Raw genomic sequence first — 23,794 nt, forward strand, 5'->3', positions numbered from 1 at the left:
AATGTTCATCAATTTTTATTGGATATCCCAGTGAACATTGCATAGAAAAAGGTAAACATTACAGACATATTTATGTTTTAACAATCAATCTAGGTAATGGAACGAGGCACAATTTAAAAAGAGTCTTGCCTGAATACACAAAATATAATAATCTATAATCCATCAACTGAACTGGATGCATAGTATAATGTAATCCTCTGGCCCACAATCCCCAAGTTAAAATTAGTCGTGGTTGTTTGTGGAGCATTGCTATGAGCAAACTGGCTACCATGTTCGTGATTAAATATTCATTCACATCACTTTACATGCTGTGAAGCATTTTGAAATGTGCCCCTGATATGAAAGGCAGTGAATAAATGCAAGCTGTTGTTGTTGTTGTTGAATATATTGAGAAATGTGTAGTTTATAACAGTAGAAAACACAATTCCACTGTAGTGCAAGAATTTAACTCTCATTTGGTTGTCATGGCCACAGCCTTCTTCATCCACAAATCTCCATTAAGAAGTGAAAGCATAAAGCGAGCGACATCACCTCGGGATACAGAATCTCCCAATGGATTTCCATCAGGACCAGGAACAAAGTACCCATCATTGGTTAAGATTTCTTTATCTATTAAAATAAAATTTAAAAAAGAGTAAATGAGAACTAACGTTTTGCTTTTTAACCTCAAACTATTCAATAACATTAGCTAGATGAAATGGAAAATAAGACAGATACATTTGGAATTAAGAATCAAGAAAACCAGAGGATTCCTGGCAAACCCAGCCTATGTGTTCAGGCTTTGTAGCATATTTATTTGTACACTATAACAACAACAACTTGCATATAGCGCCCTTCAAGCCGGATGGCATCTTGGAGCCCTTAACAGTGAGACGGAGCCAAGCCAGGGGGATGCGGAAGGTAAGCGTAGGCACGGTTGAAGAGGAAGATCTTCAAGCACGACCTGAAAGTGGGGAGAGAGGGGGAAAGCAAAGGGGAGAGAGTTCCACAGCTTCAGGACATAGTGGCTGAAAGCACCGCCGCTGATGGTGGGGCGGAAGGTCTGGTGAACAAGGAGGAGGCTGGAGACAGTTGAGCAGAGATAGAGGGTAGTAGTGTAGGGAGAGAGCAGGTTGGAGATAGGGGGGTGCCAGGGCTTGAAGAGATTTAAATACAAGAGTGAGGATCTTGAAATCGGTCCGCTCTGTGACAGGAAGCCAATGGAGTTTGATAAGGACTGGGGTGATGGAGGTACAGAGTTTAGTGCAGGTGAGAATGCGGGCGATGGAGTTTTGAATTAGTTGAATTTTGGGAATAGTGGAGCAGGGGAGACCAGCAAGTAGGGCATTTGACTAGTTGAGGTGGGAGGTGAGAAAGGCATGGACAAGGGTTTTGGCAGCTTTTGGAGTGAGGTACAGAGGAAGACGGGCAATGCGGCGGAGGTGGAGGAAAGTGGTTCTGGCCAGGGACCGGATGTGGGGTACGAAGGATAGCTGGAGGTCGAACTTGACGCCTAAGTTGTGCACGGTTTCGGTGAGTCTTAGGAAGAGATCAGGTAGGATGAAGAGGTCTGAACTGCAGGAGAGAAGACTTTGATGGGAGCCAAAGAGTATGACTTCTGTCTGTCAACATTCAGCTGCAGGAAGTTTAAGCTCATCCAGCATTGATGTCTGTCAGACACTAATATATTTATATATCTCAGAGCTTAAAAGAGCAGAATATGAATACAGTGTCATAACAAATCCTTGTTATGTTTGATACTTATAACTAATTGCCTTTTACAGTAAATGTATCCTTTTGTGAAGAGCTATGCAAATTCGGCAGCAGGAATGAATATTAATCTCTACTTCCAACATTTCTGTTTTTATTCCTGATTTCCATTCTTATTTTTTGTCTCTCGGCAGAAAATGAAAAACTTGTAATGTACAGATCTATCCAAGGCAGAATGTACCTCTGTCTGATCACAAACTATGAAGGTCATTGGCATGAATAGAAAACAAGGTGTGGATGCAATATGTGGAGAGAGGGGGTCACAAACAAAACACACATCCTGCTTCCTAATCCTGGATAGATCCATCCATCCAATTTACACACCTGGAAATTATCATATTAACCCACCCAATAGGGTAATTTCCATGTGTAAGTGGGATGCAAGAAACACTGTTTCGCTTGGTTAGATTTCCTCATGTGTCAGACACCTGACTGACCAAAAAATGAACAAAAGACCAAAACCACTAACCTGTTGCTGGTCCATTCCGAAGTCCCGGTGGTTTTACTGCAGTCCAATTGAGGTCATCACATTGCTCACTTAAGTAATTTTCCATCTCATCCATATTGATCAATAAATTGTGAATGACGGGAACGACGAGGTACTGCACAAATAAAGAAGCCTTTCGAGCAGATTCAGCTGTAAAACAACTAAACATTTTTACTCTGTAGACCCTGAAACATTCCTCAGTATAACCTTCGTACATGGGCAGATCTTCCCAAGTACCTCATGATTCCAGACAGAACCTGGGGTCTGTAGAATGAAGCCCAGGAAACTAAGGATTAATATTTGTTCTGTACAGTTTCTAGTGTAAGGGATTAAGATTGGCTGTTTCAATCCCAAAATGTATCTGGATATAAACCCCAGAAACCACAGCTCCACAATGTATAGAGGGCCGCAACTATTTACAATCTGTATCAATGATCCAGACGAGGACATAAGACTTAAAATATCTAAATTTGTGGATGATACTAAACTAGGTGGGAGAGTAAGCTCTGAGGATGACACAAAAAGATTGCAAAGGGATATAGATAGGCTAGGTGAGTGGGCAAGAAGGTGGCAGATGGAATATAACATGGGGACGTGTGAAGTTATTCACCTAGGTAGTAAAAACAGAAAAGCAGATTATTTTCTAGAGGGGGAGCGACTAAATAGTGTTAGTGTTCAGAGGGATTTGGGTGTCCTTGTACACCAGTCATAAAAAAGTTAGTGTGCAGGTACAGCAAGCAACTAGGAAGGTTAATGGTATGTTGGCGTTTATTGCCAAAGAGTTAGAATTCAAAAGTAGGGAAGTCTTGCTGCAACTGTATAGGGCCTTGGTGAGATTGCACCTAGAATATTGTGTGCAGTTTTGATCTCCTTATTTAAGAAAGGACATACTCGCTTTAGAGGTTGTGCAGTGTAGATTCACTAAGTTAGTTTCTGGATGAGGGGGTTGACCTATGAGGATAGGTCGAGTAAACTAGGCCTATATTCTCTAGGATATAGAAGAATTAGGGGTGATCGTATGGAAACATATACGATTCTTATGGGGCTTGACAGAGTAGACAGTGCAAGACTATTTCTCCTGGTAGGAAAATCTATAACTAGGGATCACAGTCTTAAGAATAGGGTCAGCCTTTTCAAACAGAGTTGAGGCAAGGTAGTGAATTTATGGAATTCTCTACCCCAGAAGGCTGTAGATGCTCAGTCCTTGAACATATTCAAGACTGAGATTGATAGATTTCTAAAGGATAGAGGGATTAAGGGACATGGGGATAAGGCTGGCAGGTGGAGTTAGGTTAGAAGATCAGCCATGATCTTATTGAATGGCGGAGCAGGCTTGAGGGGTCAAATGACCTACTCCTGGTCGTAATTCCTATGTTCCTATGTCCTATGTTCCTATGTATGGCAATCATATTCACACAGATGAAATGGAGTATGATTTGCAGTGTTTCACAATAGGTTTGCTTATCAGGGAATTCAGTCACACAAATGGAAGCTTTTCATAAGTGCGGCAAACCGATACAATACAATACAGAAAGTGTGAGCTTTCTGTGGATTGATTGGAATTCCTTTAATTCCTTGCTAAAGATTAAAACAACAGTATCTAGTAAGAAGTATGTTTTTTCTTAAAAAAGCTGTAATACATTTGAGAGTTTTGAAGGCAAATGTCAATCTCAGACTGACTCACGCTTTGTGTACCAGGATGTCATTGTTATCATCCGATTCACTTTTGCTTGACGCATGGCAACAACCACAGCTTTCATTGAGTCAGTGTATCCAGTAGCTCGAGAAAATATGCTCAGTGGGAACCCAAGGCAGGACAAGACAGCATCCTGCTCCTTAAAGTGCTCCACAAGGCTGTCTTCAGAGAAGATGTTTGCTTCTACTACCTGCAAGAAATGCAAATTTAGAAGGAACCCTTTAAAAATTCGACCCAGACTCACGCCTCTGCTTACCTAGCAGTGAGTAGGAATCTGGTTGGTAGTCGATTGGCTAAGAAAAATGTGGTCACTCAATCCACGATTGTTTGTGGGACACTGCCGCGTTTCACCCACAAAATATACAGTCAGTTTAATTTACAATATATTCTGTGAAGCACTTTGAGACGTCTCAAAGATATAATGACGGGCTATTTAAAATGCAAGGATTATTATTATTATTACTACAGGGGAACCCAGGAATGTATAGAACCAGAAAAGACCACCACAATCCACCCAGCCAATCCCAAAGATACTCCCTCTCTCTAATACCCTCAATTCACTTAAGAGTTTTGAAACAGCACAAGAACATGTTGTTTGGCCATCATATCTATGATGGTATTTTAATCCACATGTGCCACCTAATCTTATCTCAATTCACTTCCTTCACCATAAATCTATCCAGCTCCGCCTTGAAATGTTTCCAGTTGAACAAAGTGAATCAATGACAGAGTCACTCACAACGTACAGTGAGCACCAAACAAACAAATTACATTGATATAGCGCCTTTCACGATGGGAGGACATCCCAAAGCACTGGCCACCGTGGAGTGCATGAAAATCTCTTTCAACCCAGTATATTGGGTACCTTCAGGTTGTCATGCTGAACAGTGAGTTTGCTGGGAGTTCTCACAATTGCCGTCACCATGTGGCCCTGTTCCAGAGCTTGTCTCACGAGAAACTGTCCAGTTTGTCCTGTAGCCCCAAGCACTGAGAGCTTCATTCTTCAGTCTGAAAACATCAAGCAATTATGAGAGATGTTAATGGATGATCTCATTTATAATTCAAATTGTAGTTTTAAGTGAAACACTGCCCTCGTCAATCTGCAAATCTTCACACTAAAGCAAACATCTGCCTACGCATATTAGTTGCTCTTTAAATGAAAAGTCCATGAATTTGTTTAAAAGGCAATCAGACAGCTGTTTGAAAGGGAGGAATATTAAAGGGGAGAAGGAGCGAGTAGGACTCTGGGATTAGATTAGATGACTCACGTGGAGAAAAATTCCATCATAGATATGATGGCCCAACAGCCTGTTCTTGTGCTATATCACTGATTTTGTTAGCCCATAATAACACATTCCTTGGGGAAAAGCTGCAATGGATTACAACACTGCTCTAGAGCTTGACTTATAATCTATCTCTCACCTGACTAAATGTAATAGTTTGAGTAGTTTCAACCTGAACTTCAAGTAGGACCAAACATCAAACCACAACACAATAATGTGATTACCAGCCTCAGTAAATGCCCGGAGAGGCATAAGCATGGTGGATGTAGATAATGGAAACATTTCATAAAAATGTTGCAGGTTCTGTGAACTCAGGCTGAAACTCCACCACAATGCTTGTTGTGACATTAGCCAAAAATGTGTCTTCCTCAGAGCAGCGCAGAATGGGTGGTAAGTTTTGGTATCTGTACCAACACCTTCTTTTCGACCATTCCTTCAGTCATCTTTCCCTTCTCGACTCCAGCTCAGGTGCCAAGCCAAGACTGTCAAGGACTTTTGGATGTCCTCCCAATGTGAAAAGCGTTCCATTAATGTAAATTTGTATTGTATATATTCCCAATAGAACAGAAAATGTTGGAAATCCACAGCAAGTCAACCAACATCTGATCAAGACAATTTAATGTTACAGGTACGATGTCAAATACAGTGATCACAATAAGTAAGACTTCATTATTTCAAGACCTTCCTCTTTGACTGTGCCTTCAGTCACTTTCCCATTACCCCTTTCCCCATGTAAATGCTATTTGTTGTTTTTATGGTGGAGCCTCATAATAAGGCAATAGTTGGGGGCGTCCCAAATCTCCACTCGCCTTATAATGAGGCTATGTGTTTGTGTGCAGACACCAGCCTGCTTCCTGTGCACCAGCTAGTTTCCACCCTAATAAAGTTACCAATTTCCAAGTCATCAGGATGATATCCGCATGACTTCCTGTGTGCTGAGCAGGTGCATGGGCAGTGCATATGCACTTGGCTGTGCATATATACAGTGAATGGGATCCACACCCCAAACACATTATAAACAAACCAGCCACAACAATAATAAAACACCTTAGAACCTGGCTGTAATGTATTATAATCAACTGACTGAGCAATTTCACCTGGCAAAATGACTTTTCTTCCAACTAAAGCATCAGGATAGATTCAGTATTTTGTTAGTTGCAATAGTAACTAATAAGGCACTTTATAAATTCTGAAGAGGTCACCATGCATTCATGTCTAGTTGCATTCCTTTACAAAGTGATGCAACTCACTGATCCCACTTCATTTCCCAAATAAACCTCTCATTTTAGTGGTTGTAACCTTCTTTTGACTGTTCCTAGTTTTGTCCGAGGAAGCTTTTAGTCCTGCTTTAAAGAACTTTAAAGCTTTAAAGTTTCAGTTCTCCTTCCTTTAGCAGTCACCTTGACAGGATCTTGCTTTGTAGGGAGGCTTGTAGCCTGTAGCTTCAGTTTGCTTCAGCTGCAGAATCAAAAAAATCTTTGATTACACCATCTGTCATTGAGACCACACTGACTGCTGTCGCACAGTCAGTCCCAGCCTTCAAGGTCAGCAATATTCTTCATGTGGAGAGTACCTTGGCACAATTGCTAGTAATAAAAAAGCATCAGCCACTCCAACCTGGCAGTTATCTCTAGTATTCTAGTAAATGGATAAGCACCTTGCCCAAGACCTTGCCCAAGACAACTTGCCCTCTTTACATAGAAGGTAATCCCCAATGATGCTCAACAACACAATTGGAGAGCACAGTACAACAACAACTTGCATTTATATAGCGCCCTTCTCGCGGGGTAGGGTCTCGGAGCTATTAAGTGCCAAGCTATTCGTAACCCATTTTGCTGTGCCAATCTGAACTAAATATCAATGCCACCTAACTTGCAAACCTTGGAAAGAAAGCAAAGAGCACAGCTGTTGGAAAGGGATCTGCAACCCTTAGAAACATTTGCTGTAAAATTCCAGGAACTACGTGTGCACGAAACTCACCAGTGCAAAGAAACTGTCCCTTTTGTGTTTATTTGCGGGAAAAAGTACCAATAATTCAAACAAAGGGACCTGTATTTATATTAAGAGTACCTACATCAAAAATCTTTTCATTCCAAAAGTGAGAGTTGATTGACATTTGGCAGGTCAGGTCATACCGAGCAGCAGTTGTCAATTTCTAACTCTTCACCCAACAAATCAGAACATTAATACATGATAGGTGTGGATTTATTGTGGCTTCCAATAAATAATAACCTTGTTTACTTGGGGACCTATCCCGAAACAGCTATAGATCGCAGCAGTCCAAATACTGCAATCTTTACATGGGAAAGTACATGTACTGATACTCGTGTATAAGCACATAGTTCAATACCTGCGACACATTCTTACTTACTTATGTTTATTGAGCAGCAGCTGCCTGGTGCTGTAGATGAAGATGGTGTTGTCAGTACAGTATTGAGCTTGCGATGCGATGTGTTGGGAGATTTGGTGTACAGTATTTTCAATGTCACACATTACTTAAACAGAGCTATTTCCGTGTCTCTTAAAAGGGAAACTCTAACCCCACCCAAAGTTCAATTTGTTTCCTCATACCAGAGCAGCCAGTGGAGTAAATTGCTGAGGATTACAGCCATCCCAGGAAACTGTGTCTAATATGTCCTGAAACTCAAGCTGCAACCTTCAGTCAGCAGTTCATGTTAAAATATAATGATGTAGTTTTAACACTGCATCTCTATTCTCTTAAATGCAGCAACAAGCTCACCTACATTTGTCTGGCACAGTGAAGGTTCACTGCTTTGGACAGAGACAGCTCGTTTTATATAATATAGATAGATGTACAATCCTGGCCAATAAATGTCCAAATAAACAAAGGGTCATTCACCTAATGGCTGTTTGTAGGACATTTCTGTGCACAAATTGGCTGACAGGTTTAAATACAAATATACAGTCACTGCATGTTATAGTCAAAACTATTTTAAGCGTTTTGTGATGCTTCAGTGTAATAAGACACTATATCAAATGTAAAGATTATCATTACTGAAATGAGGCTACAGTGCTTACAGCAAACAAGAGTAAAAATCCCAAGTGAATCGCAGTGAGTTAAAAAGGGACCTAGCCAAGGTGGGCTGGAAAGAAAGATTGGCAGGTAAAACAGCTAACGAGCAATGGGAAGCCTTCAAGGAGAAGATAGTTCAGGGACAGAACAAATACATTTACTAAAAAAAAGTAAGAATAAAAATAATGGAGGCTCTGGCCACAATCTTTCAATTCTCTTTGGACACCGGCATGGTGCCAGACGACTGGAGGGTTGCAACTCTTACTCCCCTGTACAAAAAGTGGCAGAAGGATAAACCCGGGAACTACAGGCCAGTCACCCTAATGTCTGTAGTGGGGAAACTTCTGGAGACTATAATCCGGGACAAAATAAATTTTCACTTAGAAAAATATGAGTTAATCAAGGACAGCCAACACGGATTTGTTAAAGGCAAATCATGTCTAACAAACCTGATAGAGTTTTTTGTTGACGCAACGGAGAGGGTGGATGAAGACAGTGCAGTCCATGTAGTTTACATGGATTTTCAAAATGTGTTTGATAAAGTGCCACATAAGAGATTTGTAAGCAAAATAGAAGCCCACGGTATTAAAGGGACAGTGGCAGCATGGATACAGAACCAGCTGGGAGACATGAAGCAGAGAGTGGTGGTGAATGGTTGTTTTTCTGCCTGGGGGGAACCCCAGGGGTCGGTATCGGGATTACATAAATGATCTGGACTTGGGTATAGGGAGTACAATTTCCAGGTTTGCAGATGATACTAAGCTAGGAAAACTGGTAAACAGTGAGGAGGATAGTAGCAGACAGTAGCAGACTTCAAGAGGACATAGACAGATTGGTAAAATGGGCAGACACGTGGCAGATGAAGTTTAATGTGGAGAAATATGAAGTGATGCATTTTGTGAGGAAGAATGAAGAGAGGCAATATAAGCTGATGGTAGAATCTTAAAGGGGGTGAAGGAACAGAGAGACCTGGGTGTTCATATAAGTAAATTTTTGAAGGTGGCAGGACAGGTAGATAAAGCTGTTAAAAAAGCATACAGGTTACTAGGCTTTATAAATAGGGGCATAGAATACAAAGTCAGGAAGTTATGATGAACCTTTATAAAATACTGATTAGGCCTCAGCGAGAGTACTGTGCTCAGTTCCGGGCACCACACTTTAGGAAGGATGTCAAGGCATTGGAGCGGGTGCAAAGAAGATTTACCAGGACGGTACCAGGAATGAGGGACTTCAGTTATCGGGAGAGGCTAGAGAAGCCAGGATTATTCTCCTTGGAGCAGAGAAGGTTAAGAGGAGACTTAATAGAAGTTTCCAAAATTATGAGGGGATTCGATAGGATGAACAAGGAGAAACTATTTCCATTGGTGGGTAGGTCAGTAACCCGAGGACACCGATTTAAAATAGTTGTTAAAAGAAACAGAGGGGAGGGGAGGAGAAATGTTTTCACACAGCAAGTTGTTCAGATCTAGCATGCATTGCCTGAAAGTGTGTTGGAAGCTGATTCGATAACAACCTTTAAGAGAGAAGTAGATAATTATTTAGGGAGGACAAGTTTGCAGAACTATGGGGAGAATGTAGGGGAATGGGATTGATTTGGAAGCTCTTTTCAAAGAGCCGACACAGACACTGTGGCCAAATGGCCTCCTTCTGTGCTGTATAATTCTATGATTTTTTAATATACAAAATCACACAGGACCACAATATTAAATTGATGAAGAAAGCCCTTCAGCCCATCTGATCTCATCCTTCCAGAAGATCAACCCTACCGTCTTCCCATCACACTTTTTAATGAGTGTCCTGGCCTCTAGCACTCTTTTTAGCAACCTGTTCCAGTCATTAATTACTTATTTTTTTACTCACAGGTACTTTTCCAATTATTTCCTTAAAATAGTCATAAACGAATTCTGTTTTCTCCTGTTTTATTCTCTAGTTCTGCTTCTAAAGTAATCCTCCGCAGTGGTCTTTTCACCATCGGCGGCCATGCTTTCAGCCACTACTTCCCAATGCTGTGGAACTCTCTCCCTCAATCCCTTTGCCTTGCCCCCTCTCCCCATTTTCAGGTGGTGCCTGAAGACCTTCCTCTTCAACCTTGCCAAGATCACCCTCCCCCTCACTCGGCATTGGGCTCCACCACTGTTAAATGTCCAAGATGCTGTCCATTTTCTGTAACAAAGAATTTCAGTTACTTTTCCAGTAACTTGTAGTGTGTCATGTTTTCGAAGGAATTCCTTATTAAAGAATCCGATCATAGAATCACAGGAAGAAATAGCATCCCAGCATGTCTTTCTCTTTCTCAATCACAGCACTTCCTCTCTTGCTCGCTGGCTTGCTGTTCATCATGGAGTTCTGTAGCTCAGTGGTTAGAGCACTCACTTTGCAAGCGAGAGACCTGGGTTCGATTCCCGGCAGGATGAAACCTTGGGCAAGTTTCCTTACTCAATATGCCTGATAATAATCCCTCAAAAAAAACAATGATAACTTGGTCATTTCAATCCACGACTGTTTGTGGGACGCTGCTGTGCGCAATTGGCTGCCGCATTACAACAACAACAACAACAAGATTCCATTTATAAAGCGCCTTTCACGTCAGGAGGACGTCCCAAGGCGCTGAACAACGCCCACAAACATACAGTCAATTCACTTTACAGTCTATTTTGTGAAGAGTTTTGAGACGTCTGGAAGACGTGAAAAGCGCTACATCAAATGCAAGGATTATTATTATTATTATTATCTCCCACTCTCTGTCTTTCTGTTTGTAGTATGGATTTGGACACTTTCTCATTCAACAATATCTTCAAAAGTAATTAAGCAAATATCCCAGAATATCTATCCATTCTCACATCTCCAGTGTCCAAATATGGACTTTTTCTCTCCACCAACACATCACCACTCCACCTCCCCCCACTTTTCAAACTTGCAGAATTTCTCATCAATCCTATTTCTCTTCTCTAAAGCGGTTGTCAAACAGCCTTAGGGAAGAGAAATAGGAATGTGAGTCAACAACTTGGATTTATATAGCGCCCTTCATATAGAGTAGCTTTCCAGAGAGCTTGAGACACCTGAGTAACTATCTCTTGTAGCACAGTCACAGAAAGGGAGATGCAAGCTTCCTACCCGTTGTCTTCAAGAATAATTTGGAAGAATAATACAGTAATAACTAAAGAGATTAAATATTTTTTCACACAAAAAATTGTGGCAATAAATTCAGCTGGACTTATAAATAATAAGTCTGCGCAGGTTGCCGGAACATCTCAAAGCCCTTCACGGGATGTTACTGGTAAAGTGTAGTGACTGTGTGTTTGCGGCAGAAAGCAGCGGCAAATTTGCAATGCCCAGAACACAGCTATAAAGTGAACAATTTTACGCGGGGGGGTTGTTAACGATTAGAACTTTCTGTTGCAAGGGTCTTTTCGACCCTTGGAATAAGGACTCTGCTGATTTCAGTCAGCTCGGTCATTATTCCAAGGGTCAAAAAAAGAAGCGCTGCAGCTCTACCGCTGTATGTTTGCCAACAACATACGCAGTCATTGACTCTACATCTAGTGTATTCCTTTGAGCCGTCTTTGTGGAGTCCTCAGTGGTTAGAGCACTCGCTTTGCAGTGATTGTCAGACCATCTGTCTTATCTGTCGGTAGCAGGAGGGGGTTAAGAAGTGTCATCAAGACTGATTTGCACACATCAATGTCCCACAACCACCTACGTAGTGTGTGTGACCAATTTTATTTAGGGAATTGTCGGCCAGCACACCAGGAGAAACTACCTTCTCTTTTCGAATAGTACTATGGGATCTTTAATGTCCACTGGACAGGCAGATAGGACCTCAGTTTAACACCTCATCAGAAGTACGACATCTGTGATAAGCAGCACACCCTCAGCACAGTGTCAGTATGTGGGTTCCAAATGCCGTTGTGGGGCTTGAACCCACAATCTACTGATTCTGAGGCGAGAGTACTACCAACTGAGACACTTGTACTGCCAATCTAGTTATCTGATCACATTCCAGTACCTGTTCACATTCCGGTAGCCATTAGTGGAGTCCTGTAGCTCAGTGGTTAGAGCACTCACTTTGCAAGCGAGAGACCTGAGTTCAATTCCAGGCAGAGGGCGAAACCTTGGGCAAGTTTCCTTACTCCACACAGAGCCTAATAATAATCTCTCCAAAACCAAAAACAATAATAAATTGGTCATTTTCAATCCACGACTGTTTGTGGGACATTGCTGTGCGCAATTGGCTGCCGCGTTCGTCCACAAATATACAGTCAATTCATTTTACAGTGTGTTCTGTGAAGCGCTTTGGGACGTCCTCCCGACGTGAAAAGTGCTATATCAAATGCAAGGATTATTATTATTATTATTATTCCTAAGGTCCCAGGGCGCTCTGTCAGTGGTCAAGGCTGGTGCTGCCACTGTGGCTTTGCAGACAGACAGACAGACAGATGGGGTTTTGAGATCGCGCGCTCCCGCGGCCGTTTGTCCGCGCGGCGCTGCCGTTGTGCAGGCGGCGGTGCGAGGCCGCGCGGGGCGGCACGTGGTGAGGAGCCGCGGACACGGGGAGACGGTCGCCATGTCAACCGCCTCGGCCAGAGCCAGGAACAGCAACAGGCTGCCGGGGAGCCTCGCCCAGCTCCAGAACCTGCTCAAGAGGGACCCGCAGGCCTACAGCGAGGAGGTCAGTCACACACACACACACACACAGCGCTCCCCCCTCCCCCGCTCTGCCACCTCCCCCTCTCTCCTCCCTCTCTGCCACCCTCCCCTCCCCCTCCCTCTCTGCCACCCTCCCCTCCTCTCCCTCTCTGCCACCCTCCCCTCCTCTCCCTCTCTGCCACCCTCCCTCCCCCTCTCTCCTCCCTCTCTGCCACCCTCCCCTCCCCCCTCCCTCTCTGCCACCCTCCCCTCCTCTCCCTCTCTGCCACCCTCCCCTCCCCCTCCCTCTCTGCCACCCTCCCCTCCTCTCCCTCTCTGCCACCCTCCCCTCCCCCTCCCTCTCTGCCACCCTCCCCTCCTCTCCCTCTCTGCCACCCTCCCCTCCTCTCCCTCTCTGCCACCTCCCCTCCCCTCTCTCCTCCCTCTCTGCCACCCTCCCCTCCCCCCTCCCTCTCTGCCACCCTCCCCTCCTCTCCCTCTCTGCCACCCTCCCTCCCCCTCTCTCCTCCCTCTCTGCCACCCTCCCCTCCCCCTCCCTCTCTGCCACCCTCCCCTCCCCCTCCCTCTCTGCCACCCTCCCCTCCTCTCCCTCTCTGCCACCCTCCCCTCCTCTCCCTCTCTGCCACCCTCCCCTCCCCCTCTCTCCTCCCTCTCTGCCACCCTCCCCTCCCCCTCTCTCCTCCCTCTCTGCCACCCTCCCCTCTCCCTCTCTCCCTCCCCCTCTCCCCCTCCCCCTCTCCCCCCTCTCCCTCTCTGCCACCCTCTCCCCCTCCTCCTCTCCCTCTCCCCCTCCCCCTCTCTGCCACCCTCTCCCCCCCTCCCTCTCTGCCACCCTCTCCCCCTCCCCCTCTCCCCCCCTCCCTCTCTGCCACCCTCTCCCCCTCCTCCTCTCCCCCCTCCCTCTCTGCCACCCTCTCCCCCCCTCCCTCTCTGCCACCCTCTCCCCCTCCCCCTCCCCCTCTCCCTCTCCCCCTCTCCCTCTCTGCCACCCTCTCCCCCTCCCCCTCTCCCCCCCTCCCTCTCTGCCACCCTCTCCCCCTCCTCCTCTCCCCCTCTCCCCCCCTCCCTCTCTGCCACCCTCTCCCCTCCCCCTCTCCCCCCCTCCCTCTCTGCCACCTCTCCCCCTCCTCCTCTCCCTCTCCCCCTCTCCCCCCTCCCTCTCTGCCACCCTCTCCCCTCCCCCTCTCCCTCTCCCCCTCTCCCCCCTCCCTCTCTGCCACCCTCTCCCCCCCTCCTCTCCCCCTCTCCCCCCTCCCTCTCTGCCACCCTCTCCCCCTCCCCCTCTCCCCCCTCCCTCTCTGCCACCCTCTCCCCCTCCTCCTCTCCCTCTCCCCCTCTCCCCCCTCCCTCTCTGCCACCCTCTCCCCCTCCCCTCTCCCCCTCCCCCTCTCCCCCCCTCCCTCTCTGCCACCCTCCTCTCCCCCTCCTCCTCTCCCCCCTCCCTCTCTGCCACCCTCTCCCTCTCCCCCCTCCCTCTCTGCCACCCTCCCCTCCCCCTCCTCCCTCTGCCACCCTCCTCTCCCCCTCCCTCTCTGCCACCCTCCTTTCTCTCTCTGCCACCCTCCTCTCTCTCTCTCTGCCACCCTCCTCTCTCTCTCTGCCACCCTCCTCTCTCTCTGCCACCCTCCTCTCTCTCTCTCTCTCTGCCACCCTCCGCTCTCTCTCTCTCTGCCACCCTCCTCTCTCTCTGCCACCCTCCTCTCTCTCTGCCACCCTCTCTCTCTCTCTCTCTCTGCCACCCTCCCTCTCTCTCTGCCACCCTCCGCTCTCTCTCTCTCTCTGCCACCCTCCTCTCTCTCTCTCTCTGCCACCCTCCGCTCTCTCTCTCTCTGCCACCCTCCTCTCTCTCTGCCACCCTCCTCTCTCTCTCTCTCTGCCACCCTCCGCTCTCTCTCTCTCTCTGCCACCCTCCTCTCTCTGCCACCCTCCGCTCTCTCTCTCTCTCTGCCACCCTCCTCTCTCTCTCTCTCTCTCTGCCACCCTCCTCTCTCTCTGCCACCCTCCGCTCTCTCTCTCTGCCACCCTCCTCTCTCTCTCTCTCTCTCTGTCACCCTCCTCTCTCTCTGCCACCCTCCGCTCTCTCTCCATAATCCTTTGATCTCTGCTCTTCATGTTCTTGAGTGGAATCCCAAAAATCTCCATTAATTTTACATCCAGGCTTTTTTTGGCCCTCCAAATCCTACCAACAAACCAGGCTATTGACTAGTGTGTCATCAGCAGAGTACTGTGGACCAGTCTGGCTCAGGACCGCCAGAGGAATGACGAGATTCCGACATTTTATTGCCAAGCCGTCACCTTGGAGCCAGTCCAATTCTAAGGAGACCCCACTTACCTCTTCTTTCTCCCTCCAAACCAGGAAGATAATTACTGTACTATAAATACATTCAAGCAACTCTAAAATGAAAGAGCAATGTTGGTCTGTAATTATTGTGTGCCTTTGTATGTGATGGTACAGGTATATTAACTGATGCACATCAAATAGGTTGAGTGATGTGTTGAAAACCATTTGGAACCGTTAAATGTTACTCGATAAACAGAACTATTGTATTTCCATAATAATTAATTTGTCATTAAATGTGTAAGTTGGATTTATTTTTACCTTTCTCTCTCAGTTTCTACAGCAGTTTCGCCACTACCAGTCCAATGTACAGATATTTAAGCTGCAACCAGACAAGCCAAATAAGGAGCTGTCGGAACTGGTGATGTTCTTGGCACAAGTATGTTTATTTATCTACAGTAAAATGACTAGAAATCCCCACAAATCAATATGGGTGCATTCTATTCTCAATACTATACAATTGACATTGATATAGATCCTTTCATGTCAGGAGCACGACTCAAAGCGCTTGACATTGCTGGGTGGCCATCTGATTTGGGGGTGGGAGCTGACGGGGTAGGGGAAAAGTTGACCAAATATTGAACCGAAGAGGTACATTTGGAGACCTGGCTTGAACAAGTGGAATGAGCGAGTCAGAGGGACTCCGGGATGCAGTTCCAGAGAGCAGGGACAAAAAAGCTTAAAGGGTACCCACCTGTCGATGATAGGGTGGGGACATGAGCACAATTAAGAGTATTCCTTATAACATTAAAGATGTGATTCTCTCGAGTTTATTTAAATAAATACTCATTAACTTTTTGTATAATGCCAAGTCTCAGGAATGCTGCAACACACAATGCTGCCGATGGGCCTGAACATACAGCTGCTTACACAGTGATCTGATTGCAAAGATACCACTTTAAACAATGGCTGTGCAGAAGCCATCGAAAGAGGGGAACACTAGAACTAATTGTATTTTAATTGGCTTGCTATATGAAACCTGCAATAGCCATTCTTCTGGCTATTCGGGATTAATTATGCATCTATTTTCAGAATGGTACCATTATAAAATATTACAATTTTCTATGGGGAAATAAGCTCAGCAAAACTGTTTGAATATCATGTTTTTATTATAATCAACAGGTTGCACATTGCTACCCAGTGAGGTTAGCTAACTTTGCCCAGGAACTAAAGGAGTTGCTTTTCTCTCACCACACAGTTCTGGTACCAGACCTGCGAATGGTGAGCTATATGTGACTAATATTTCCAGCAATACTCTGTGACAGGTTAGCTAAACGTAAGCCTGGTTTTCACTTCTGTAAGCAGATATCTACCTTCTTAATCACCTACACTGATAAATAGAATTCAAAACATGAGCCATAATATTGTACTGTTTAAGTGCTAGAAAGGTTTATTGTGTTTTTTGGAGGACATTTTACCATGTAAGCAATGAATAGAGGTTACACATATCTCTAAATCAGAAAACAAACTATGTATTTCTTACTGAAGCATCAGGTCTTCTGGACAAGCACCAACTGAATCCTGCACCACTTACATACCTCTTTTATAATAATAATCCTTGCATTTGATATAGTGACTTATCGCATCATTGAGACAAATCAAAGCTCTTCACAGAATATATTGTAAAGTGGATTTTGCATTTTGTGGTGGAACATCCATTAAATCAGGTTATCTGCATATTCACAACTCTCCCAGTGTGAATTGAACCATTACAGCATTGATGGTAATTATTTGGGGAGGATAAGTTTGCAGGGCTATGGGGAGAAAGTGGGGGAGTGAGATTGAATTGGATAGCTCTTTTCAAAGAGCCAGTACAGACACAATGGGCCGAATGGCCTCCTTCTGTGCTGTATAATTCTATGATTCAAACAGAGCACGCTTCTCTGAAATTTATGGTTTCTTTCTCTGATTAAAATCTTGTTTAAAAATTCTCTTATTTCATGTGTTCTAATTCCCTCTATGACATCAATATTGTACTCTGATGGAATAATATTTAAGGAGCTGCAATGATTCAATTCACATTGGCAGAGTTGTGAATATGCAGATAATCCGATTTAATGGATGTTTGGTTGCTATAAAACATTAATGCTATAGAGTGGTGGGGTTGGGGGTGGAGGAGTGAAGCATCTTATTTACACTTTGTGCTTTTAATTTTGATTTGTTTTTTACCTTTTTTTTAGACATTATGTAAGGCTTTGATCTTGTTGAGAAATAAGGGGCTTCTTAATCCTACCAGTTTGCTGGAATTATTCTTTGAACTCCTGAGATGCCAAGACAAACTTCTAAGACAGGTATATTGTCAAAAAAGTCGTTGGAAAGTATTTTTGAAATATCCATTACATTTCCGAATTTCATATGTACCTTTGTTTATCATTTTTTTAAGATGCTGTATACTCATATTGTGACAGACATTAAGAATATCAATGCCAAACACAAAAACAACAAAGTAAACACAGTAAGTATATAAAGCATAATAAATATATTTCCTTAGTCATTTAAATGGGTTTATTAATAAGTACAGTAGAGTCCTGATATAACACATTCCATATCCTTTGTGTGAAATAATTCTCCTAATCTTATGACTTGTCAGCATAAAATTCAATGATTTCATATTTCAAAATTAATATTCAAGACTAGAGAAGCTAAATCTTCCCTTAACCTTCTCTGCTCTAAGGAGAAAAGAGGGATTTTTCTCCTTAGAGCAGAGCAGGTTAAGGGAAAATTTAATAGAGGTGTTCAAAATGATGAGGGGTTTTGATTGAGTAGATAGGGAGGAACTGTTTCCACTGGCAGGTGGGTCGGTAAACAGGGGACATAGATTTAAAATAATTGGGGGAAAAAACGGGAGATGAGGAGAATTTATTTTACACCAGAGAGTTGTTACGGTCTGGAATGCACTGCCTGAAAGGGTGGTGGAAACAGATTCAATAACAACTTTCAAAAGGGAATTGGATAGGTAAAGGAAAAAATTACAAGGACCTGGGGAAAGAGCAGGGGAGTGGGACTGATTGGATAGCTCTTCCAAAGAGCTAGCACAGGCACGATGGGCTGAATGACCTCCTTCTCTGCTGTAATATTCTATGATTCTATGAAGACGATCTGAAGGTACAGAAACATGGAAGCTGACGGTGATATTGTGGCAAGTAAACAATTGCCACTTGTAGTCTTATTGAGTATGTTATACATACTCAACAGTCAATGATGTTACCCTGGGAAGTCTTAAAAGTTATAAAGTGCTGTTATATGTTTCTGCCCAACCTTAAACTGTTTAATAGGTTTATCTTGTACTGTGTGTTCATGTAGACCTTGGATGCTGTACTCCTCTATTCTATTGGTGTTATTTGTGTTTAGTGTTTACATGATGATCATCACTCGTTTGAATATGCCTTCTGCCAGTCCAATGCTGCTTATTTAAAACTTCCTTTTTCGTAATAATAAATATCCTGGCATTTGATATAGCGCCTTATGACATCTTCCAGATGTCTCAAAGCACTTCACAGGATAATTTGTAAAGTGAATTGACTGTGTATTTTGTGGGCGAAACTCGGCAGCCAATTGTGCACAGAAGTGTACCACAAACAGTCGTGGATTGAATGACCAAATTATTATTATTTTAGTAAAAAGAAAACTACGGGCCCAATCTCATTGATTTCCCACAGCACAATTCAATTTACATCTCTGCATTGTGCAGCATTTGTCATCCACTTTCAATAGAGATATTGAGATGCAACAATACAAACTTTCTAAATCACAGTATTTAGTGGCAGGAAAAGCAATGCTCAACATTGCTAGCTATCGAAATGCCATTGGAATCAGTTAGATAATGAATCCATATCTATGTATATGGAGCACCAATTACTTTATTAGTTTTTTCTTAAGCTCCTCTGATAACTCATTTGATGCTTTATTTCCAACGGTATAAAGGCATATTAATGCACTGTCAACCTCCACAAGGAGACAGCTCCTTTTGTATACCATTTTGTTCTCAAACTTAAGGGCTGGATGCTCGGTAGCGAAAAGATGTGTAGATAGGCTGCTTTGGTCAAACATTTGTAGAAACAGCCGGACAAGGAACGTTTCCTGGCAAACATATTCATCACGGTTTCCTGCACTGAATCAGCATGTATGTCACTTTAAAATAATGCATTAAGACGGGCAGTGTACTTGGGTTTGATGTAATTTAGACTCAAACAAAACACAGGCACTATCTATTTAACTATTTGTAGGAACACATCTGTTTTATGTAAGTAGTGTAAAATGTTCTGAACTGTGAATACTATCTAGAATACTATCAGGATTACATTTACCTTTGATTGTATTTTTGTAGACTTTGCAAAATTTTATGTACACCATGTTGAGGGATAGCAACACTATTGCAGCCAAAATGTCTCTGGATGTAATGATAGAGCTGTACAAAAGGAACATTTGGTAAGTTTACCTGCTGTGCATTGTGACAGTTTATTTTCTACCTGAAATTATTTGATTTAACACTTAATATTTGAAGAAATGTAACTTGTCTTAAGATGTCTAAATACATGTTGATTTATTTCTTGAATAGTTAATCATGTATGTTGTTTATGTTTGCCACAATTGCCATAATTGAAGATTTGGAAATTAACCTTCAATTGGGTTAACCCTTACTGAGATTCAACTCTCTTAACCAGGGAGCTGCAGAGTTGAATATCAGTAAAGTGTGTTTGTTTTGTGGAAAAGGTGAGATTCTTGGGCATGAAAGAAGAGTTCTGCCTGTCCAAGTAGGTTAAATTATACATTCCGCTGAATAATCTATGTGCTAATTTGAGTCTTGGAAACACTCATACCCAGACCAGCTGATCCTCCTGTCTGTTGTTGTAATAAGTGGCTTCTAAAGAAAGTCAGAGGAGATAGGGGAGAAAGGGAATAAATTCTAAGAATAGCATCAACACTTGTCAAAGTTACAGGAATTTTAAACCATTCACATGGTACAAATGCTGAATTTATAATCTAATAATTCTAATGCTCTGGCATATCTGGTTGTTTCAGGCATGAATTTGTAAACCTGTCACTTTTTTTCCAAGGGGCAGTAATTATTTGGATTATTGGAATGAGTTACACTTCTCTTTTCTGTGTTATCGAATAATCCTTCAAAAACAATGATGTTTGGGCAAGATACTGAAGCGTCAAAGCTGCTTTGAAGCCTCACCCCAGTCATTGGAAAAAGAATTTAGAAAAAAGGGCAGGGTGAGAGAGAGGAAAACTGTCTACAATGTGTGTGAATGAGGAGTAATATTGCACTGACTCTATTAATGTTGCCTTGCTTACAGGAATGATGCAAAAACTGTCAATGTCATTACAACAGCTTGCTTCTCAAAAGTAACAAAGGTAAGTAGATCAGGACCGTTTTGATGACATCCTACATCAACGGTGCTATATAAATGCAAGTTGTTGTTGACTATCTATGAGAACTACTTGGATGGGAGGGGAAGGAACAACAATACAGTAAGCGCTCAGCTAAGGGGACGGACTCTATCCGGAATTCAAATCTGGCTGAACCCGGCTTTAAATGGAAACTTTTTTAAAAAAATTCCCACATGTAGATATCCACGAGCCTAATCTCCTAGCCATGTACTCCTTCCTCACCGAGCCTGTTGGCCTTCGGTGGCCAGGGATACCGACTTTGACTCAGTTTGAATCCCGTGACAGCTTATTCGCTACCTTCTGCTCATGGAATTCAAACAGTTATAATGCTGATACCGGCAATTTTCAGCACTGAAAAAATCCGCTACTGAAAAAGCCAGTAAATGCTGGTAGTGGCATTGTAATTACACTTAGCCGGCTCAATAAGTGTAATTCTGGCTTGCTAAACCGGATCTCCTCCCCCCGCTTCCCCCCATTGAGTCCGACTAGCTGGGGTTTTAGTATGTATATAATTTATAAAATTTTGAAATGGAACGTCACAAAGCTCAATGCCACCTCGTCTTAGATAGCACTTGTGGAGTTCTGTAGCGTATTGGTTAGAACACTCGCCTCACAAGCAAGAAGACCTAGGTTCAATTTCCATGCAGGACACGACATTAGGCAAATTTCCTCACTCCACACATCTCTGTTTACCTAGCAGTAAGTAGGAACCCGGTTGTTAGACAATTGGTGGATTGCTTTTTCGGGGGTAATAATTCCTTCAAAAAAATAATAAAAATAATTTGGTAACTCAGTCCACGACTGTTTGTGGGACACTGCTGTGCGCAATTGGCTGCCATGTTTTGCCCACAAAATACACAGTCAATTCACTTTACAGTATATTCTGTGAAATGCTTTGAGACTTCTCAAAGGCATGATAAGGCGCTATATTAAATACAAGTATTATTAATAAAATTTAAGATCATGCAAAATTAGAGAAAATTCTTAAATTTGGTTTTCCAGATTTATCAACTTTCATCTTCCAAATGAATTTAAGAATTATCGTTAAAGATTTTTCAACAATCTTTAAAAGATTGTCTTGCATGCTAAATCTGGGTGGAACTTGAGATCTCAGAATAGAGTGATAGATTTATTGTTGCTGCATGAACTTCATCATACAGACTGTTTTTGTTTCAGATCTTGGTTGCTGCTCTGAAATTCTTTCTTGGTAAAGATGAAGATGAGAAGGATAGTGATTCAGAATCCGAGGTATGTCTGATGCTGACATTTGGATCGAGTTTATAATATTTTGTTTTAAAAGTGATTCCAGTCTAATACTTCAAAGTAAGTTAAGTGTGCAGGACAAGAACACATAAATATAAAATTTTCTCCCAGAGGAAGTTTGACTCGTTTTTTCTTCCATCCCGGAGATACGGTCCTCCTTTTCCTCATTTACACCCTCCCTCTTCAGGCACCAGTGGTTGCTTTGATCCACTAGGCCAGCGAAAGAGCTTGAGAGCTACAATCCTACAGTCAGTCCACTTATATTGAACATTTATGTTAACATGCTGCTTATATTGAAAAAAAAGTGAAGTTCCAGTTCCTTCTCCGCGCATTAATACTCAAAAATTACCATCTATGTTGATGTCGCCATAAACTCCAGTGCACTTATGTCGACAATTATTTAGGTTCCAAACAGTATTAAGGGCATTGTTTCATTGCCACAATGTTGACAATGTACTCCTAAATTACTATTTTTTTTACTTACATGACTTTTTGTAAATAAATTAACTTTTTTTGTAAATAAGGTAACAAAATCTATCTAAATAAATGGTTCAGGAATTTTAATTCCGACTTTGTTTTTAAATAAATCAATGAAAGTACATGCAGTCAAACGGTACAGAAATTCCAATCACAGCAGAATACCCATTGTCCACTTGTGACCGCCTGTGTCGACAAACTGCCTCTGTTGACAAAACTCGAATGGTCCTGACATGTCAACGTAAGTGGGTAGGACTGTTTCTGTTTAATGAAATTCTGCATCATTTTCTTTCAGGATGACGGCCCTACGGCTCGAGACATAATCACGAGGTACACAACTGGCAAGAAAAACACAAAATACAAAAGAAAACTGGAAAAGGCCATGAAAGTTCTGAAAGTAAGCACATTACAGCAGACCTGTGTTGGGTAATAAAGTACATTTGTTAGTCATGCATAGTGCAATGTGAAACTATTAATTTTTTAGTTTTATCAGTTAGTTAATACTGTAACATATCGTTTCTGAGGTACTTGCTCTGCACCTTATTAAAATGAACTTAAAAGGAGGAATAATACAAAAGTGTAAAAATGTTCTAATTAAAGTGTGTTTTCATTGAGTTTGCTAAAGACAGGTGATGTAGGCATTTAGAAACTTGACATTTGCATTTCTTATTAAAGGGGTTTGGTTGTCCTGAATTTCCGGCTTGCTCATGACAATTCTAGTATTTGTGATTCTAACCACTGTATCCTGGTGTTTATTGTCTGCTTAAAAATGTATACTTATTTTTTATACAGAAACATAAAAAGAAGAAACATCCTGAAGTGTTTAATTTTTCAGCAATTCATCTAATTCACGACCCACAAGGTACGAGATTGTGTTTTCTTTGACCTTCTGACAACAGGAAAAAATATTCATCCAATTTCCTGTAGCTGACCTCTTTGTGATTTGGTTATTTGATTTTTGACTTTTGCAACAGGATAAGAACAATAGACTTTTCCTCACTAAATCTTCCTTGTGATAGAGAGATCCGATACAAGGGGACATAGGCCTCAAATCAGAATTAAGAAGGTTAGAACTGGACTCAGGAAGTATTTCTTCACACAGCAGGTTGTGAAAATGTGGAATGCTCTGCCCCAGAAAGCTGCAGAGATAGAATCAGTAGGGAACTTTCTGGAAATCCCTATGGGGTATCAACAGATCTGCCAAGGTATAATACAATATAAATTTACACCTGGAGGACGTCCCAAGGCTCTTGACAGTCCATGCGTAGCACTTGAGCTGAGTGTGGGAGCCAAGGAGGCTGGGAGGGGAAAGATGATTGAAGATGTAGCCGAAGGGGTAGGTCTCGAGACAGAGATTGAAAAAGGTGAGGGAGGAGCCCCAGACAAAGGAATTGGTCGGTTTGGAATGGTTTGAGGAGGTCGC

The 23,794-nt window shown here is 42.8% G+C and overlaps 2 protein-coding genes across 4 annotated transcripts in view; one reads left to right on the top strand and one right to left on the bottom strand.

Moving 5' to 3' along the window:
* LOC103180861 (flavin reductase (NADPH)) lies at positions 1–15,254 on the bottom strand. Of its 3 annotated transcripts, none has more exons than XM_042340267.1 (5): positions 15,229–15,254; positions 4,798–4,940; positions 3,921–4,122; positions 2,219–2,386; positions 1–609 (listed from the first exon to the last, which is right to left on the bottom strand). In XM_042340267.1, exons 2-5 carry the CDS (start codon positions 4,930–4,932, stop codon positions 452–454), a joined length of 663 nt encoding a protein of 220 aa, XP_042196201.1. In that variant the 5' UTR covers positions 4,933–4,940; positions 15,229–15,254; the 3' UTR covers positions 1–451. The 3 variants fall into 3 exon arrangements, with proteins under 3 accessions (XP_042196201.1, XP_042196194.1, XP_007895120.1); XM_042340260.1 differs by lacking the exon at positions 15,229–15,254 and adding an exon at positions 12,256–12,278; XM_007896929.2 differs by lacking the exon at positions 15,229–15,254 and adding an exon at positions 7,587–8,015.
* Positions 12,755–23,794, top strand: part of sdad1 (SDA1 domain containing 1) — a 25,882-nt gene continuing 14,842 nt past the window's right edge. The window contains exons 1-10 of the mRNA XM_042340247.1: positions 12,755–12,918; positions 15,509–15,613; positions 16,357–16,455; positions 17,415–17,525; positions 17,618–17,689; positions 19,562–19,662; positions 20,538–20,595; positions 21,808–21,879; positions 22,667–22,768; positions 23,164–23,233. Of these exons, the coding sequence (XP_042196181.1) occupies positions 12,814–12,918; positions 15,509–15,613; positions 16,357–16,455; positions 17,415–17,525; positions 17,618–17,689; positions 19,562–19,662; positions 20,538–20,595; positions 21,808–21,879; positions 22,667–22,768; positions 23,164–23,233 (895 nt within the window). The 5' untranslated portion in view covers positions 12,755–12,813. The remainder of the gene's footprint in view (positions 12,919–15,508; positions 15,614–16,356; positions 16,456–17,414; positions 17,526–17,617; positions 17,690–19,561; positions 19,663–20,537; positions 20,596–21,807; positions 21,880–22,666; positions 22,769–23,163; positions 23,234–23,794) is intronic.

Source organism: Callorhinchus milii, unplaced genomic scaffold (genome assembly GCF_018977255.1).
Source record: "Callorhinchus milii isolate IMCB2004 unplaced genomic scaffold, IMCB_Cmil_1.0 Scaffold1, whole genome shotgun sequence".
NCBI classification, from domain to species: Eukaryota; Metazoa; Chordata; class Chondrichthyes; order Chimaeriformes; family Callorhinchidae; genus Callorhinchus; species Callorhinchus milii.

Bases quoted from the DNA above. Each gene is read 5' to 3' on its own strand.
- LOC103180861 (XM_042340267.1), bottom strand. From the start codon at position 4,932: ATGAAGCTCTCAGTGCTTGGGGCTACAGGACAAACTGGACAGTTTCTC. The intron at 2,387-3,920 runs GTGAGTCAGTCT...GTTGTTTTACAG, and splicing joins GACATCCTGGTACACAAAGC to CTGAATCTGCTCGAAAGGCT. The intron at 610-2,218 runs GTTAGTGGTTTT...TTATTTTAATAG, and splicing joins TCGGAATGGACCAGCAACAG to ATAAAGAAATCTTAACCAAT.